This window comes from Vespula pensylvanica, chromosome 2, assembly GCF_014466175.1.
Source record: "Vespula pensylvanica isolate Volc-1 chromosome 2, ASM1446617v1, whole genome shotgun sequence".
NCBI classification, from domain to species: domain Eukaryota; kingdom Metazoa; phylum Arthropoda; class Insecta; order Hymenoptera; family Vespidae; genus Vespula; species Vespula pensylvanica.
The window spans coordinates 10,166,798-10,183,907 of NC_057686.1; the positions used below are offsets into that span (position 1 = coordinate 10,166,798).

The 17,110-nt window shown below is 33.0% G+C and overlaps 1 protein-coding gene across 2 annotated transcripts; it reads right to left on the reverse strand.

Moving 5' to 3' along the window:
* Positions 1 to 11,810: 11,810 nt before the first annotated feature.
* On the reverse strand, positions 11,811 to 16,920 carry LOC122638124 (zinc finger protein 616-like). 2 transcript variants are annotated; one of them, XM_043830823.1, is made up of 5 exons: positions 16,559 to 16,920; positions 15,937 to 16,083; positions 15,771 to 15,857; positions 15,609 to 15,699; positions 11,811 to 15,413 (listed from the first exon to the last, which is right to left on the reverse strand). In XM_043830823.1, exons 1-5 carry the CDS (start codon positions 16,706 to 16,708, stop codon positions 12,307 to 12,309), a joined length of 3,582 nt encoding a protein of 1,193 aa, XP_043686758.1. In that variant the 5' UTR covers positions 16,709 to 16,920; the 3' UTR covers positions 11,811 to 12,306. The 2 variants fall into 2 exon arrangements, with proteins under 2 accessions (XP_043686758.1, XP_043686757.1); XM_043830822.1 differs by having other exon boundaries at positions 11,811 to 15,699; positions 16,559 to 16,919.
* Positions 16,921 to 17,110: the final 190 nt, after the last annotated feature.

The window sequence follows — 17,110 nt, forward strand, 5'->3', positions numbered from 1 at the left end:
GAGAGAGGATGATAATTAGATTTGTAATTGATTATATATATACATACATATATATATATATATATTTTTCAATACTTTAATTACTTGCTGAATGTAAACTATATACATATTATTATACATATACATATATTACACAAAACACATTTGAAAAAGAAGAATAATAATAATAAGCTGAGTAGAGCCGAAAATATCGGCTTTTTGAAGACGCATAAAGCGGAGGGAGAGAAATGGATCCCTAGTAACTTCTTTTCACTGTATGAGCGTTAAAAAGCAAAAATTAAAGTAAAACAAACGATGATCCATCCATCGTTTGTTGATAGAAAGAATAAATAAAACGCGTTCTAGTCGGTTGAAGATCGATGCCGATTCCTTTCGACGCTTTTTATGTGGATGAGAAAAGGACAACACGAAAGAGAGAGAGAGAGAGAGAGAGAGAGAGAGAGAGGGAGGGAGGGAGAAAGAGAGAAAGGGAAAAACCAATTTTTGTACCCTATCCAAAATCACATACACGCTCTCGGTGTCAAAAAAAAAAAAAGAAAAAACTTCATTAATCGTATAAGCGCGAAGTAACGGTAATATCCGTTAATAATTGCCCCTTTTTATTAATAAAAATAATAATAATAATAGAGAGAGAGACAGCAGGAGAAACCCCTCCCAACTATCATTGTTCTTCGTAGTAAAGAAAATGCGAAAGAGAGAGAGGGAGAAAGAGAGAGAAAGAGACACACACAAAGAAGCCAAGAATCAAGATAAACAGCAACAAAGATAAACGATAACAAATATTACTTGAGAAGAAAGAGAAAAAGAAAATAAAAAAGAAGACTCAAAGGAGACGAAGCATTGCGTGGACCTCGTTAAGGATCAAAACCGTACGCGTGTATCATTTTTATTAGTTTTTAATGAATGAACGAGACGAGAGTGAAAGAGAGAGAGAGAGAGAAAGAGAAAGAATGTAAGATTGTGAGTAAAAGCACCTATGTATATACACATATATGTATGTATATAGGTACCTCTTATCACGTCTATTATAACTATTATCATTATATTTTTATTATTATTATGATTATTATTATTAATCATTTTCTCTTTAATTGTTTACTTCTTTTTTTTCTTTTTTTTTATATGATAAAGATTTTACTTTCCGTTGACTTTAGTTTTCTTTTTTTGTTCCTTTATTTTTTTATGAGAAATCGACGTGAATTTACATCGTCGCTGATTCTGCTTATTCACGTGTTTATTATTATACGTTGCACACACGAATTTATATACACATACAAATGTACACTCACACGAACGCAAACACGTAAAAACACATACATAGAGTATACACTATCGTTACGCGTTAACGCGCAAATATACATATATACATATACATATTTAGACATATTACGTTAGCGAATAGTGTAATTATAATATATATATATCGTGTAAAAAGCCGTTATTATTTTCTCGCAAGTTTACGAGACGAAAAAGTTAGACTTAAGGATTCCTATTTCATCTTCTTTTTTGATAGTTTGTTAACGTTGTTTTTTTTGTATGATGTTTGATATAATCGGTGCTCTAATGGCGCATCAGAATAATAATATATTACGATTTAATATTATAAAAGTTATATATATAATATAAACTATATATATACATATTATATATACACGTACAAACATACGACACATACATACATGTTCCTTTGTTAATACCATAGTTGGTTGATCATCTGAATTTGTTTCAGTTTCTTATACGGCCTGTATAAAAAAAAATCTTTTGGAGAACAGATGCATCAGCTATATTTTTTAACGTACATATATACGCTATACACTTTTTATTTAGCACGCAAGCAACGTTCGTTCGTCGCTTTTAAAAGAAACGACGAAGCGGTAGACGACGAATACGAGCACAGGGATTCGACAATGAAAAAAAGAATTTTCTCGAGCGTCACGACAAAAACATATATACACACACACACACACATACGTACACATGAACACACACAGGCTGCGATCCCAAATATTTAACAAAAAAAGGAAAAGAAAAAGGAAGAAAAAAAAATGGAATAACTCGCGTGTGATATACTTATCAGTTTGTAAATTATTTTTTGTATTTTTATATATACATACATATACATATAATATATTATATATAACGTACGCGTATATATATATATATGTAGAAGGAGCAAATGCTCGCGCATATAGATTGCAAACAAGTATACATAGACGTACACATAACAATATAAACACACACACACACATACACATGCGCGCGCAGAGGTATATAACACAGAGAAGAAACGGTGTGCGTTCACGTCATGAAGCGTCGTTTTATCCGACAAATAGAAAGAAAATTTGGGAAAGTAAAATACGACGCGTTGCATTCTCGTGAATGCATCGATCACACCAACGATATTTACGAATTAGTCGATTGCTAATTAATAGCCCTTTCGTTGATCGAGAGCGGCGCTAAGCGTAATTAGTAGCTTCGAAAGCGAATCGCAGTGTATATAATATGTATGTATGTATGTAATCGATACGCGATATATATTTATATATATGTGTATATATATATATATATATATATATATATATATATCACCGTTTCTATCTTTGTCACTCCTTTTTTTAAAGATACGCGTAAATATACACTCATACACGTACACTTACACACAATAATTTTAATTCCACACGCGATAACCCCTTCTTTCGGTGATATACGATATATCAGTTCGTTCCCTATTATTTGTACCTTTGTAATTTGTAATCTTCAAACTTGTCAATGCTTTGTTTATTACTATAATAATGATTATTATTATTATTATTATTATTATTATTATTATTATTATTATTATTATTATTATTATTATTATTATTACTATTATTATTATTATTATTATTATTATTATTATTATTATCATAATAATATTATTATATATTTTAAATATCTATCGATGTTGTTTTGTTATTGATCGTTCAGTTGACGCGATACACATGCGTTTCTACCATCGTGTTACACGCATAAAGGAGGAATGAATAACGAAGAGTGAAAGAGAAGGAGAGAGAAAATAGAGTAAAAGGAGGAAGATGAAAGAAAACTACGCGAAAAAAACTCCATTTATGGTGAACCTTACAATTTTATATTTAAAAAATTAATTTTGCATGCATATTCCTTTACATACTTTTTTCACTATATATATTTGTTTGAAAGATTAAAATGTAAAATGGAGGATTGAAATCAGCACAATTTTAGTATAGTAAAAAAGAGATGAGAAAGAACAAAGAATGAAGTAACGTTTACGTATCAAAATTAAATTTCGTTTATATACTTTTTTCAATAGAAATTTATTATTCGTTTCAAGGATTAAACAAAAAATATAATTGGATCGATATATTCGTCGCATAATAAAACATGATTTTGATATAATAAAAAAAGAGGGAGAATGGAGTTACGGATCAAAAATAGCGATTAAATCTAAAACATGCCACGTATACGATATAAACGATTCGACGATAAGAAATTTTCTCTGGATGCTATCGTCTCATAAATTTTAACACGTTGAATGTCATGGGGGTGAGATTGGGAAATAGGGGAATTTTGCGTTCAAATTGTTTAAAAAATTTATGAGACTAATATAAATATCATAGTAAATTCATCTGTATCTTTATACTGAACAAAAAAAAGAAAACATTAGATGGACATATCGATTGAAAAAAAAGAAAAGAAAAAGAAGAAATTGGCTTCGGCAGTCAACGCGTTAAACAAAATAATCCATCGATGGGATTGCTCGTCCTTTCATTTCCTTGTTCATTTCCACTTTAAATCATCCTAACTTTCTCTTTCATTCCTTTTCGTCTTCTTTTTTTTCTCTTTTCCTCGTAAAAAACACTCGGTGAAAGAAACTAAGCTGATACTAGAACGTGACGCGATCGTTATAGTTATTTTGCAATTAAATTCGTACTGTAAACAAAACAAAAATTTGAAGAAAAAAAAGAAAAATTACATGTGTGTACTTTGTTGAAAACGAATTAGGCCAGCTTGAATGGAGGCACAAGACGCTTTTAAATTAGCATGCGAAGGGCTGCTGATTTGTATCGAAAAAATTTGTATCGAAAGAGGACGTTCGAAAAAGGGTCGAAAGTTAATATGCCAAATGAAAAAAAAAAAGAAAAGAAAAGAAAGAAAGACGAGATATATCTGAGGACGCCATTGGCAATGGTGAAGTAAAAGGGAGGGGGATGGATGGATGGATGGATGGATGGATGGAAATCGATGGCAAAGGCCAATCGCTTGCGATTGGCTAGGACACGTTTGTAGTGACCTTCGATTGGAGGGCGTCCTATTAATTGTTGGAATTTTTGTAGTTTACTAGGAAGTACGATTCGCGATACGTTATTTGTATATGTATATACGTATACATATATAAACATATAATATTTATATACATATATATATATATACATACATATTATTATTATTATAGTTGAATCGTTCTCTCGAGTTCTTACATTATGAGTCGGATAAATTTTCTGGCAGAGGAAAAATATGGGAAGGGATAGAAGATAAACGAAAATAAGAAATGCGACGAAAGAAAGTAAAAAATGATAAAGATTTCGCAATACGCAACTACTTCCGTGCTTTCTCTGCATTTCAAACTTTTAGAATGTTGAACTTCTTTTATTTTATTTTGCTATGTTTTGCACACCATATATATATATATACACATATAATACAGTTTTTCCGATATAAAAGAAAAAATAAAAGAGAGAAAGAGATAAAAAGGAAATCGAAGGGGTGAACTCGTTAGCTCGGTTAAAGGAATTTTTGTATTCGATAATAATAACGATAATAATCATAATATAAAGAGAAAAAAGAAAAAAGTCGAAGTTAAATCACATAGGAGGAGGAATTATTACCATTTCTTCTCGAGCGAATCGCAGCTTGCTTCGCTTCAACCATCCTCGAGAGCAACTTGTCTCATAAGATGGGTGTTTATTAGCTAATGATTATTTCTATTTGTTTGTATGTGTATGGTAGTCCGTTTCAATAGAAAAGAAAAAAAAGGAAAAACATAAAAGATTACGATAGATACAACTCATATAACATGACAATATATCCGTATTATACGCAAGTCATATAGATTGCATAGTTTTCATATCATTGTATTTCCTATTGAAACAATACATCTTTATCCTGAAACGTATTCCTATCAATCATCGAAAATAAATGAAATATTCGAAATGCTCAAGTTTGATAGGACATCTTTTTTTACCGTGTTATATAAACAAATACAAGTCACAATTTTTGCGTCATGTTATATGAGATTGCGTCTACTGTCTATTTGAAAAATGATCGACGAAAACCGGATGAAGTCTGTATAACGATTGATAAGAGTTAGATAGTTTGTTCTTTTTTCTTGTTTGAAATTAGACAAGAGAGATAGATAGATAGATAGAGAGAGAGGGGGGGGGAAGAGAGAGAGAGATCATTTGTAATAAACGAATCATCAAAGAATCGAAATCTCTCCTAATTCGTTCTATCGTTTAAATCTAGTTTGAAAATTTCCACTAAAACAAGAGGCCCTTCAGTCAAACTAGAACTCCTTCGATTATTTAAGTACGCTCGAATCGAGCTGTGAGACTTCGTCCTACGACAAAGTCAAGCTCGTGTTATGCTCTCCACGCATCATCGATGGCAAGTCCGATCGGTCCAAACTGTCATTCGCATACGCACTCCCCGCGGTATTTAATATGCGAACATGAGTATTAATTGTAATAAATAGATAGATAAATAGACAGATAGATATATACATACGTCATGCATATATGTAATAATCTCAAGAAATACGCGCATCTAGAGGAAAATAGTAACTGAGCGGGAGGAAGAAAGGGAAAGAGAGAGATAAATAAAAAAATAAGAAGGACAAGTTTTCTTGTGTGTGCGTGCGTGTGTGTTGTGCTGTGTACGAATGATACAGAAGGAGAGAAAAAGAAAGAGAGAGAGAGAGAAAAGATGAACGAAAGAAAAAGAGAAACAAATGATCCGATGATAAACACGAAATTACTATTCTTTGTTACTTCTTTATAATTAAAACAATAAAAATGATAAAAATATATTAAACAGTTTTATTTGAACGAAGAAACAACGATAAATTTTCTTTTGCAAAATTAATGTCATCGAGATCATTCGTATTTTTAATTCATTATTTACGAATCGTATATCAAAATCATTCATTAGTTTACGAGATTAAACCAGATGAGAGTGTTCACGTGTACAACGATTTACGTAATGATTATTGGGTTAGAACCACCTCGAAAATTGGATAGGGACGAACATTGGTTTACGACGCAGATAATGAGTATTTCGATTAAAGGTCACGAAAATTAAATTTCTTTTGCTCTCTATTCGTTAGATTTTTATCTTCTTCTTTACGTAAGGAAACAAATAAAATGTTACGAGCTGTTTTCACTAGAACTATTCCAGATCTTCGTTTCGTTTTAAAAGATTCAAATCATTGCCTCTAACGATTTCAATAGAAAATAGTTTTCAATGTTTCATTTCAATCATGTATATATAAATATCTAAGGAAAAGTTCAAATAATCCTTATTTTTGCAATAATGCTCTACTTATCAACACTTTCCTTATTTTTCATTAAAGTTCCGATTGATCGTTCCACGAAAAATGAAATTATCATCAACGTGTACGCGCTCGATTATTTAATAATCAATTAGATTTTCTCTTTCGTTAAATATTCGTAAAATCCGTTCCTTCCAACAACGCTAATGTATCGAGAATATATTTATCAAAGTTTTATTTTTTAATATCTTCAGGAAGAAGTCACAATCGACCGTTTCAAAACAGGATTAGAAGGAAGTCCATAAATGGCTATCGATCCAATAGGATGAAACAAATGAGTGATTACATGATCACTGGATTTGCTTTTTCCGTTTATTTTCTTATAACTTATAATATTTCTTAAGGTACGTATCCATTTATTGTGTATACTCGTATTGTATCGTATCACCGTTGAGTATCAATATGGATAGGTAAAACACAATTCGTGTTCTCCGTTTTTATATGAATATGCACGCACCAATAATATACGATAATGATACGCAACAATGATATGGTACAAAAATACGCAACAAGAGGATACGCACTTTGAAATCGCGAACTTTTTTATAACTTCCAAAAAAAATCCTTTTTTCTTACGAGCTATAAATAAAGAAGTAACAATAAATATAGACGAACGAATTTCAAGCAAGCGATGACATTCGCTATTCTCTTTTCTTTTTTTCTTCTATGATCAATTTTTAGTAAGTGTTTTTTGTTTCTCTCTTTGAATGAATGAATTGAAAGTATGCTGAGTTTTAAAAAAGGAACAACGAGATAGTGTCTCATTATTTGATTGCGAATGTGATTAATTAATTATGTTTATAAAGAGAGAGAGAGAGAGAGAGAGAGAGAGAGAGAGAGAGAGAGAGAGAGAGAGAGAGTGAGGGAGAGAAAAGAAAGAAGAATAGAGAAAGACATCCTCATAACTGTAACGCAAATCAAACACAAAGTGCACACACGAGAATTAGAAAAGGAAAAGGTTATACGTCTAATTATTATTATTATTAGTATTATTATTAGTATTATTATTATTATCATTAGTAGTAGTAGTAGTATTAGTATTAGTATTATTATTATTATCACTATTTTTATTATTATTATTATTATTACTATTAATAGTAGTAGTATACTAGTAATACTACTACTTCTACTACTACTACTACTATTATTATTATTATTACTATTATTATTATTATTATTATTATTATTACTATTATTATTATTATTATTATTATTATTATTACTAAACATCGTTGTACGCACAATACAAAAATGCAAAATCAAAGACAAGAGAATATATAATGTAAAGAGAATCAAGATTATACGATAGAAACTAGACGACGAGGAAAAAGCATCTTCACAATCTCACGATCGTTATTAGGATCGAATTACAAGGAATTGTTATTGACGAGGATGGAAAAGAAAGAGAAAGAAAGAGAAGAAAAGAGATGAGAATATGTAACAGGGTCGTAATTTTAAATCGAATCTCTTAAAACGACGCTTGTATAAAGTTCGTTTGCAATTCATTTGTAGATTAGGAAAGAAAAAAGGAAGTTTGCAGATTAACGAAGATACAAGGACGTCCAATAATTCAATGTTTATTTCGCATAAATGTATCTAACCTACTACGAAATAAGAGAAAGCTCGGTAAGGCTCGATTGAAATTGTTGAAAAAAAGTGACAAAAAAGGGATAAGATGGAAAGAGAGAGAGAGAGAGCGAGAGAGAGAGAGAGAGAGAGAGAGAGAGAGAGAGAGAGAGAGGTAGAGAGTTTGTTTGTTTCGCGACCGATCGTACGTGTAAAGAGATTATAAACTTTAAGAGAACTTCTTTTTTTCTTATCACCTATCATCAGCTAGTATACGTACGTACAACATACAGCTAATTAAGTGAAGATAAAAAAAAAAAAACAAAAAAAGAACAAAAAAATAAGCCGCTGTTGGTTCAATGTCGATGTCGTATCTATTTCTACAAGCCCTAAAATATGATCTCTCTTTACGATTAATGAATGTGAATACGTAATAACATTCGCTAGACAAGTGTTATTAGTATTTATTATAAATAGTACTTGGATTAAAAGAAAAAAAAATAATATATGGTCTCTCGCGCATCCACGAATGCGCGTCGGGTCGATGGCGGATCGAGCGAGCAAACGAGAAAAAGAGAAAGAGAGAAAGAAAATATGCGATAGAAAAGTAGTCTCTCCGTATATAGAGCGCCGCCATTACTGGGACAGCGTTGCTCACCTTCGAACATATCCGATCCGATCCGATCATGTCCGATCAGTAACAGAAAATAAAAAACGCATGAAACGTTTTCAGTTAACCGACTTTACAACGCAATGCTATTCTAAATACGAATGAAGACTTTTTGAAGACGAGAGAATGAGGATTTTCGTTAATCTCTATTATTATTTTTTTTTTTCTTTTTTAATGGATTTGTAAAAATACATATGTATCTTTTTGTGACCACCAATTGTGACATTACGTTACATTTTTTTTTTCAAAATCTTTCCGTAATGTTAACGACTATAAACTATGTTATAGCATAATCAAAATGGTTGAATAAGACATGTGAAAGGAACAGATAAAAAGAAGAGAAAGTGAGAAAGAGAGAGAGAGAGAGAGAGAGAGAGAGAGAGAGAGAGAGAGAGAGAGAGAGTGAAAGAATATGCGAGAAAGTGTGTAAGAGAGAGAGGAAAGTATGACGACGCGTTATTCGTGGGCGCTTAACTAATCGAACAGTTTCGAAGAGCGCAGCTACATCTCGTACATGAATCTTAAAGATTAAATAATCCTTCGCATAAGTATCAGTTAGACAAGCAAAATTAAGGTGTTTATAAAAAGTATAACAAAAAAAAAAAAAATGAAAAAAAAAAGGAAAAAAATACAAAAAAGAACGAAGTAAACGATTAATTTGAGATAACGCGGCAAATTTAAACGGTGTTTATCCATGGATTAGACGGTGAAATGTTGCCAAAATAAAAATATCTGCGTTATGCATTACTATAAGGGAATTGCACGAAACGGAAAACCATGGAATTTTTGTGTCGAGCGCGATTAATATGAATTTTTCTGTGGTTTGTATTATTTATTAATTAATCAGTTTTTTACGTTAATCAATTAATTTTGAACAATGAACGGCGTCTATGAAAGAAACTAAACAAAGAAACACAGAAATCGTCAAAGTTGTTTGCTATGAATCGTGAATTTTTTTAACCAAACTAATTTAAAACATACTCGTTCTCTTCACCTTTCTATGTAGTTTACTGTTCGATCGAAATAGAAAAAGAAAAGGAACAACAAAAATAAATTCTTAATAAAATCAATTTAACGATTAATATCAGAAAGAACAATATCTCGAGCGCCGTCTATACAAGATTTTTATCGGTTGCGCAAAACTTTATACTAATTAAAATATTAACAAAAAAGAAAAAAAAAAGAAAAAAAGAAAAGAGAAACATTTTCACTAGAACTAAAACGAAAATTCTCTTCTTCTTTTCTTTTTTAATTCTTCTTATATTTCAAGGTAGAAAATCTCGCAAACGAAAGAAACTGCGTCGCGTTTCCGTTTCCGTAGCGTCCGAGAATGCGCGACGCCATTTTCTTTTCCAGCGAAATTTTGCCCGACAGTTCTTTGTCCGTAATAGCAAAAATACATTTGCAAGAGTATATTGCTTCGATGCTACACTTGAAATTAAAGAAATAATAAAGTAGTAATTAAAAAGAAAAAGAAAAAGAGAGAATACCATAAGTAACATACACGGTCGTGTCACGAACAAAAAGGGACAAGGAACTCGAGAAGCGAGGAAGAACGTACTATATCAATTGTTATTGTTACTATTATTATTCTAATTATTCTAATTATTATTATTATTATTATTATTATTATTAATTATTATATATAATTAACATTATTATTATATCATCGCTGTTTGTATTACAAGTACAATTATTACAAAATATCTTTGAATTAGTAAGGTTTCAAACGAGTGCGTGTGTATATATATATATATATATATATATATATATATATATGTATGTATATACTAAACACGCTAAAGAAGAAGAAAAAGAAGAAAAACAGGGAAAAAAAAGAAAAAAAAAAAACTCAAGTATCTTGAATGTAAGAAGTAGCGCGCGGCCGTATGATGATTCACTTTATATTTCTACATTAATAATATTTAAAATACACATAATAACTTTAGTGAGAAACGGAAGTTTTCCATTCCGGATGAATAAATAAATGAAAATAAAATAAAATAAAAAAGGTATATATATATACGTATATACACGTACATATATATATACATATATATATATTGATAAAACTTTGAAAAAAATGAGAAATAAAAGGTACGACGTATGTCTGTATACATGTGTACAATAGTCTATAATTTTTCATGTTGTTGTACGAATTTTTAAGTTTATATTAAAATATTTTGTGCATTCATAAAAAAAAAGTACCAATACTCGTCTCGTAATGAGTTTTCATGCCTTACCTCCGTATTCCATCTTCTTATGTAGTTTGTAATATTTTAGATTTGAAAATAATATTCATTTCCCTTTTCCATGATCGTTATTTATTTTTCAAGGTAACATTTCAATCGAATAAGAGAATTTGTTCTTGGAATTCATCGATGAAGATCATAAGGCTTAAGAAGGATCGTTATATAAAAAGAAGAAGATGCAACGAATTTATATCAATAATCTTTATTTACTGCTACATGGAAAATGCTACAACTTATACGTTGCATATATAAATATGCCTTTTACGAAAAAACCTAAAACACTTTCCTAGTTTTTTTTTTGTCCCACGATTAGAACGATACACTGAGTAAATCGAACGAATCATCTCTGGGGAGTAATCAAAAACGATGTCTCCTTCTTTTTATTCATTCTTACTTTTATTATTTCTTTTCTTTATCATTTATTTCTAAAAAAACAATTGAAATCCCCAAAGTCTCTTTCTCATTTTTTTCTTCTACCCTTCTCTCATATAGAGTCGTATATCTGACGATAACTTACATCATCTTCATCAAAGGGGATACTCAATGAATATGCGAAGCTTATTTAAAGAAAAAAAGAATATGAGCGTGACTTTACGTTTGAATAAGCATATATATATATATATATATATATATATATATATATATATACATACACACATCATACATATATATATATATGTATATAATAGCCATTTATTATATATATTTTACATATATATTTTATATATGTATAAAATATATATATATAAAATAAACAATAAACGTGTAAATATAAGTGTACAATGGCTCTGTTCTTAACAGAAAAATGGCTATTTACACAAACGTCGTGTTGCAAGTTAATTGAATGAGAAAAATCTGACGATGATAATGATTGGTCAAAGTAGATAGCCCAAAGGATAGTTTGTGAAAGTACATATACACATACATATATGAGCGAACGATCCATCGATCAAGCGAGCGAGCGAACAAAACGATACGTTTTTTTCGATAAAAAGGATCAAGTTTGTGTAATTGTTATTACAATATTCGATAATGATGTCCAAGAGAAGGAAGAATAGCCAGTTAACGTTCTGGAACGAATCTTATATACGTTCAAACGTATCATTAATCAGAGACAAGATTGAAGAAGAAAGAAAGGCTCGTAGTAAAAAAATCAATGCTATCTGGATTCACTAATTGATTGGAAAAGTGGATTAATCTGTAGCTTCGTGGAATTTAAAGTAATGGATCTTCATAGCTCTATTGTTAGGATATTTGATATTGCAACGAGGACAGGTCGCATTAACGGCACCTTCGACGACGTAAGTGGTAAGATCAGTTTCCCTATGAAAATTACTGTTGTTATCGGGTTCATAAGCTGTTCCATGTACAGAAACCATGTGATTAGCTATCTCTTCTCTGCTCCAAACGTGACGATTGCAGAGTTTGCAACAGAGAATCATTGCTTTGTGCGGTAAACTTTCGGTCTTTAGAGACTGCGATTGAACCGAATACGTAGGGTTACAGCTGGCTGTGGTACAACGACTTTTCGGATTGTTTCTATGCTTCACGGAGAAGTGTTGTCTCAAATTTGACAATGCCGAGAACTGTTTACCACACAAATTGCACGAAATTCGACCGTCAGCGCTTGGTATAGGAACGCACTCGTTCGTCGATAGTTTACCGATCACCTTTGCTACTCTTGGTTTGTGAATCAATTGTTTGTGTTTGTACAAAACACTCATGTTCGGAAATATCTTCTTACACAAATGACAAGTAACCGGTTTCCTACCGGCATTAGTTAAATTCAAAGTATATTCCTTCGCGACATCCTCTTCTAATTCGAAATCAATTTTCTTTGATTTATATTCCTCGCTAGATATTCGCTGAGTACTACTGTTCTGTGCTTGATTAGTCTGTAAATCGCTGTGGAAAGACATTCTATGTCGTTGCAACGATTGATTGCTGCTGAAGATCTTTCGACAGATGTTGCAGAAGAATTGAGCGTTCTTTCTACCGAGAGATTGGAACTTCATCGAAGCTACCGTGTTCGCTTTGTGAAGCTTCTTGTGTTTTGTCAAGACTTTCTTCGAACTGTAATGCTTGCCGCATATCTCGCAAGGGAAAGTTTGCTTTTGTAAATCGCTCAATATCGGATTCGCTTTGTGCCAATCCATGTGTGTTTTTAGGGTCTTCTGATCAGGAAAAATATTGGTACATAACTGACATTGAAGTTCGTCACCCGAAAAACTTTTCTCTGGCTTGTTACGAGCACAATGGACGTCCCACAAATGTTTCCTTAACTCAACCACGTCCTCGAATTTGCCGTCGCATACTTGACACTGGTAATTGTTCTGTGGCTTCGTAGGTGGTGGATTGGGAAAAGATTTTCTTGCCCTGGCTGGACGTTCGGGCGTTGTAACGACTAAACTACCGACGCTGCCCTCGGCAGGAGAGAGCGAAGTTGCAGCTTTAATCTCATTGTTCAAGAAGGACCGAGTATACAAACGCGAATTTGCTCGGTTGTGCCAACCTCGATGAATCTTTAACGAGGCTTCCTCTAAAAAGACTTTACCACAAATATCACATTCTTGATTACCAGATTTATCTCCGTGAGCACTCCTACAATGGAGATCCAAATTAGCTTTGAAGGTAAACGTTTTAGGACACTGACGACACATTAACATAACTTTCGTTTTGTGATCGAGTCTCGCATGACGTTCGTAAAGCTCTTTAGTTTTGAAGGATAACGAGCAACGTATACAAGTGAAACGTGCTTTGCTGTCCTTGTGAATATTCCTAAAGTGCCTTCTCAGATTCGGATAATTGGAGAATACCTTTCCGCATATGTTACATTCGTTTCTTCGTTCGCCTGGATCTGAGACCGCACTTGTGTTAATAGAATTAATTCCTTGCGGACTATCGTCGAGTCGTTCGTATTCGACGCAAGAACTATTGGCATTTCTTTCTTGTGGATCTTCAATGCCGTGATCTTTCATGTGAATTTCTAAAGCACCAGCGCTGCTAAACATACTACGGCAAATAACGCACGAATATATCTTTACTTTTAGATGAAGGTTCTTATGTTCAGCCAATTTGGCTCTCGTAGTAAAATCCTGACCACAAAGATTACAAACGTATCGTTGACCCTCGACGCTTCGTCTCGATACCGTAGCTTCCTCGTTATCACTCCACGATTTTAAAGGACTCTGCCCACGATGAGGCGACATGATTTGATTACTAGCAACCTGCTGATGATGTTGATCGACGTTCATCAGTCGATGCTTCTCGTGATGCGTCAGATAATCACTCGGTGATCTGAACTTGGCGTTACATTCGAAACAAACGAATTCTTTCTTCTTATGATCGATAGTGATATGATTATGAAATTTTTTAAAGACGAGATAAGTCATACCACAATGAATGCATCTGTAACAAGTTCTTACTTCCGGTGACAACCTGATACAGATTACACGATGCTTCAACAGATTAGGCTTGTATCTGTAAATCATGCCGCATAAATCGCAGGCGTGATTATGCGCTGGATCGCCGTTCTTATAAGGTCCAAGAATGACCCTATTCATCTGAGATGTTTTCGGCAACGTTTCCTTCTTCGGGCACGGCAAGGGTGCCATAGGCTGTAACTTGGGTGGAGATCTCATTGGTGACATCATTTCTTCGTATTGCTTATCCGAATGTTTCGACAGATGACTCAATAATTCTTTTCTGTTTGGCATCGGTCGTAAACACATGTTACAAGTGAAATACTTTTCCTCCCCTTCCTTAGGTATAACCAACGCAATTTTCATAGCACACTCGAAGGATGCACTGCAGTGCAATTTGTACATAGATCGATCAGGAAATTCCGTTAAACATGCGATACAAGTGTACGGTCTTAAGTCTGGCATGTGTTGACGAATATGAGAAAGCGTATTTCTTCTGTCGGAAAAAGTTTGCTGACACGAGTAACACGAGAATGTCTTCAATTGGCTGATTATACTTTGTTGTACCTCTGTCAATGGTGCATCGTTCTCCATACTCGTTAATTCGTCTTCCACATCTTCGATCGATTCTTCTTCGTCAGCAGACATCGACTTGGATAACTCTTTATTTTCGCATTCGTCACTATGAAATCTTTGCATGTGTCTTATATACGTGTACTTAGAATGTAAATTTATTTGACAATGCGTACACTTTTGTTTATAAACACGAGTACCTCGGAAATGCGTATGAGGACCACGTTTCATCTTCTTTCTACTGCTTGGAGTAGCCGCATTTGATTTTTGAGTCGAATCAGCTTCCATAATTCTGTCCTCTTTACCTGCAATCGCCATTGGATTCAATAGTAATTCGTTACCAGTGACCGATTCTATTTCTATCGTACAATCCGTATCATAATCATCTTCTGGCTCAGTTTTTATCGATACACCATAAAATTGTTTATCCATTCTATGCTCCTCCCTATCTGCCATCTTCAATGGAGTTGACTGAAAAGCTTTAAATTCCTTATCTTTACCTAAGTCACGCGTCTTGTCAATTTGTACTTCTCCCGTCCGAGCTTCATCTTTAGAATGAAGTTTACTTGCAGACTTTACATGATTTACACGCTGAAATGAAAATTAAAAAGAAGTTGGGAGGAGAATCTTAAATGGCGAAACTTTTTTGTATTCGAACTTACAGAGTTTGATTCATTGTTGCATTCAGATATTTTAGCGTTATCTTCGCAATAATCTATGTCCATAGGTTCCTCTTTTATATTTACAACCTGTTTAATAAAGAAATAATTTTGCATTAAAAATGTTTTCCTCCGACGTCATCCAACCAAAGAATAATTATAATAATACCACTGGGTTTGTCTGTGGATGAGTTTCTAGCCATTTCTGCAACTTATCCTGAGAACGAAAACAAGTTTCCTTGTAGTTGTACCACTGATTTACATTGTTTACGCATGAAGAACATATCAACGTAGACACTTTGTCGGTAGATAAAATCTGAAACAAAATACGAATATATAACTTTGAAACATACTCTATTTCGATCGAGTAATCTTTACATAAATCGTCTCGACCGATGTTCTTTTACAATTCTATTGGTCGCAGTATCTGATATAGAATAAACGTCGTATCACTTATTTATAAACTTGGAACAAAAGGAAAAAACAACATACGAATGGACTGTACCAAAGAAGAATCGTATCGCATCGACGTATACTTTCCACTATATAATATAATAATCCTACAAAAAAGCCTCATACAATTTTGAAGAAACGATTCTATTGTCATAAACATTTAATCGTGAGACACGAGAGAAAATACATTATTAAGTGGTTCTTATATCGTTCGCTGTGGACATAACCTCCAAAGGAGAAAAACTAAATTCGTTCAAAGTACAACGCCTTACGTTATAATTCGCCGACGTAAAGTCGATCTCGTCGATCATTGAACGTGTGATAAAAATAAAACGAACCTGAAGTGATAGGCATGCCTGTATTTTAGTAACGAGTGGTACAGCAGCAGAGGAATCTTGTGCCCCGAAGATCGACGATTTCGGTTCTTCGACAGATAGACACAATCTGCACACGTTTTCAACGTTCAATAGCTCAACGATGTCGTCCATTGTGGACGGCAAAACTTCTTGGTGCTTTCCGAAGCACCACTCGAACCGTCACGAATCCGTCTCCTCCTTAGGGCCAGGTTAGGGACGCAGAGTTTTGTTTGTAAGTCGACATTTGAATACGGAATCGAGCGGTCCCTTTCGGAGCGTTCCTTCCATTTAACATTCTTACCAGTAAGAACCAGTCAGAACGCTTTCAACACCGTCGTGATGATGTGCGAAACGAGTTGGTATGGCAGTGCTGCCATCTGAAGTAAGAATATAAATTAATAGATTAAAACTTGATACACGTCGAACAATTCTTGACGGAGATCCATGGTGAAAAAAAAGTTGAAAAAAAATTGCATACAACGATTGTTTTGAAAGGAGAGAATGTTTTTCTTATATAAAAAGAAAAATCAAACC

What these genes read in the sequence shown, in the direction of transcription:
- LOC122638124 (XM_043830822.1), bottom strand. Translation starts at nt 16,708, where the DNA reads ATGGACGACATCGTTGAGCTATTGAACGTTGAAAACGTGTGCAGATTG. An exon ending in AGGCATGCCTATCACTTCAG is followed by an intron (nt 16,084 to 16,558) that starts GTTCGTTTTATT and finishes ATTTTGTTTCAG; the next exon opens with ATTTTATCTACCGACAAAGT. An exon ending in ATCCACAGACAAACCCAGTG is followed by an intron (nt 15,858 to 15,936) that starts GTATTATTATAA and finishes TTTATTAAACAG; the next exon opens with GTTGTAAATATAAAAGAGGA.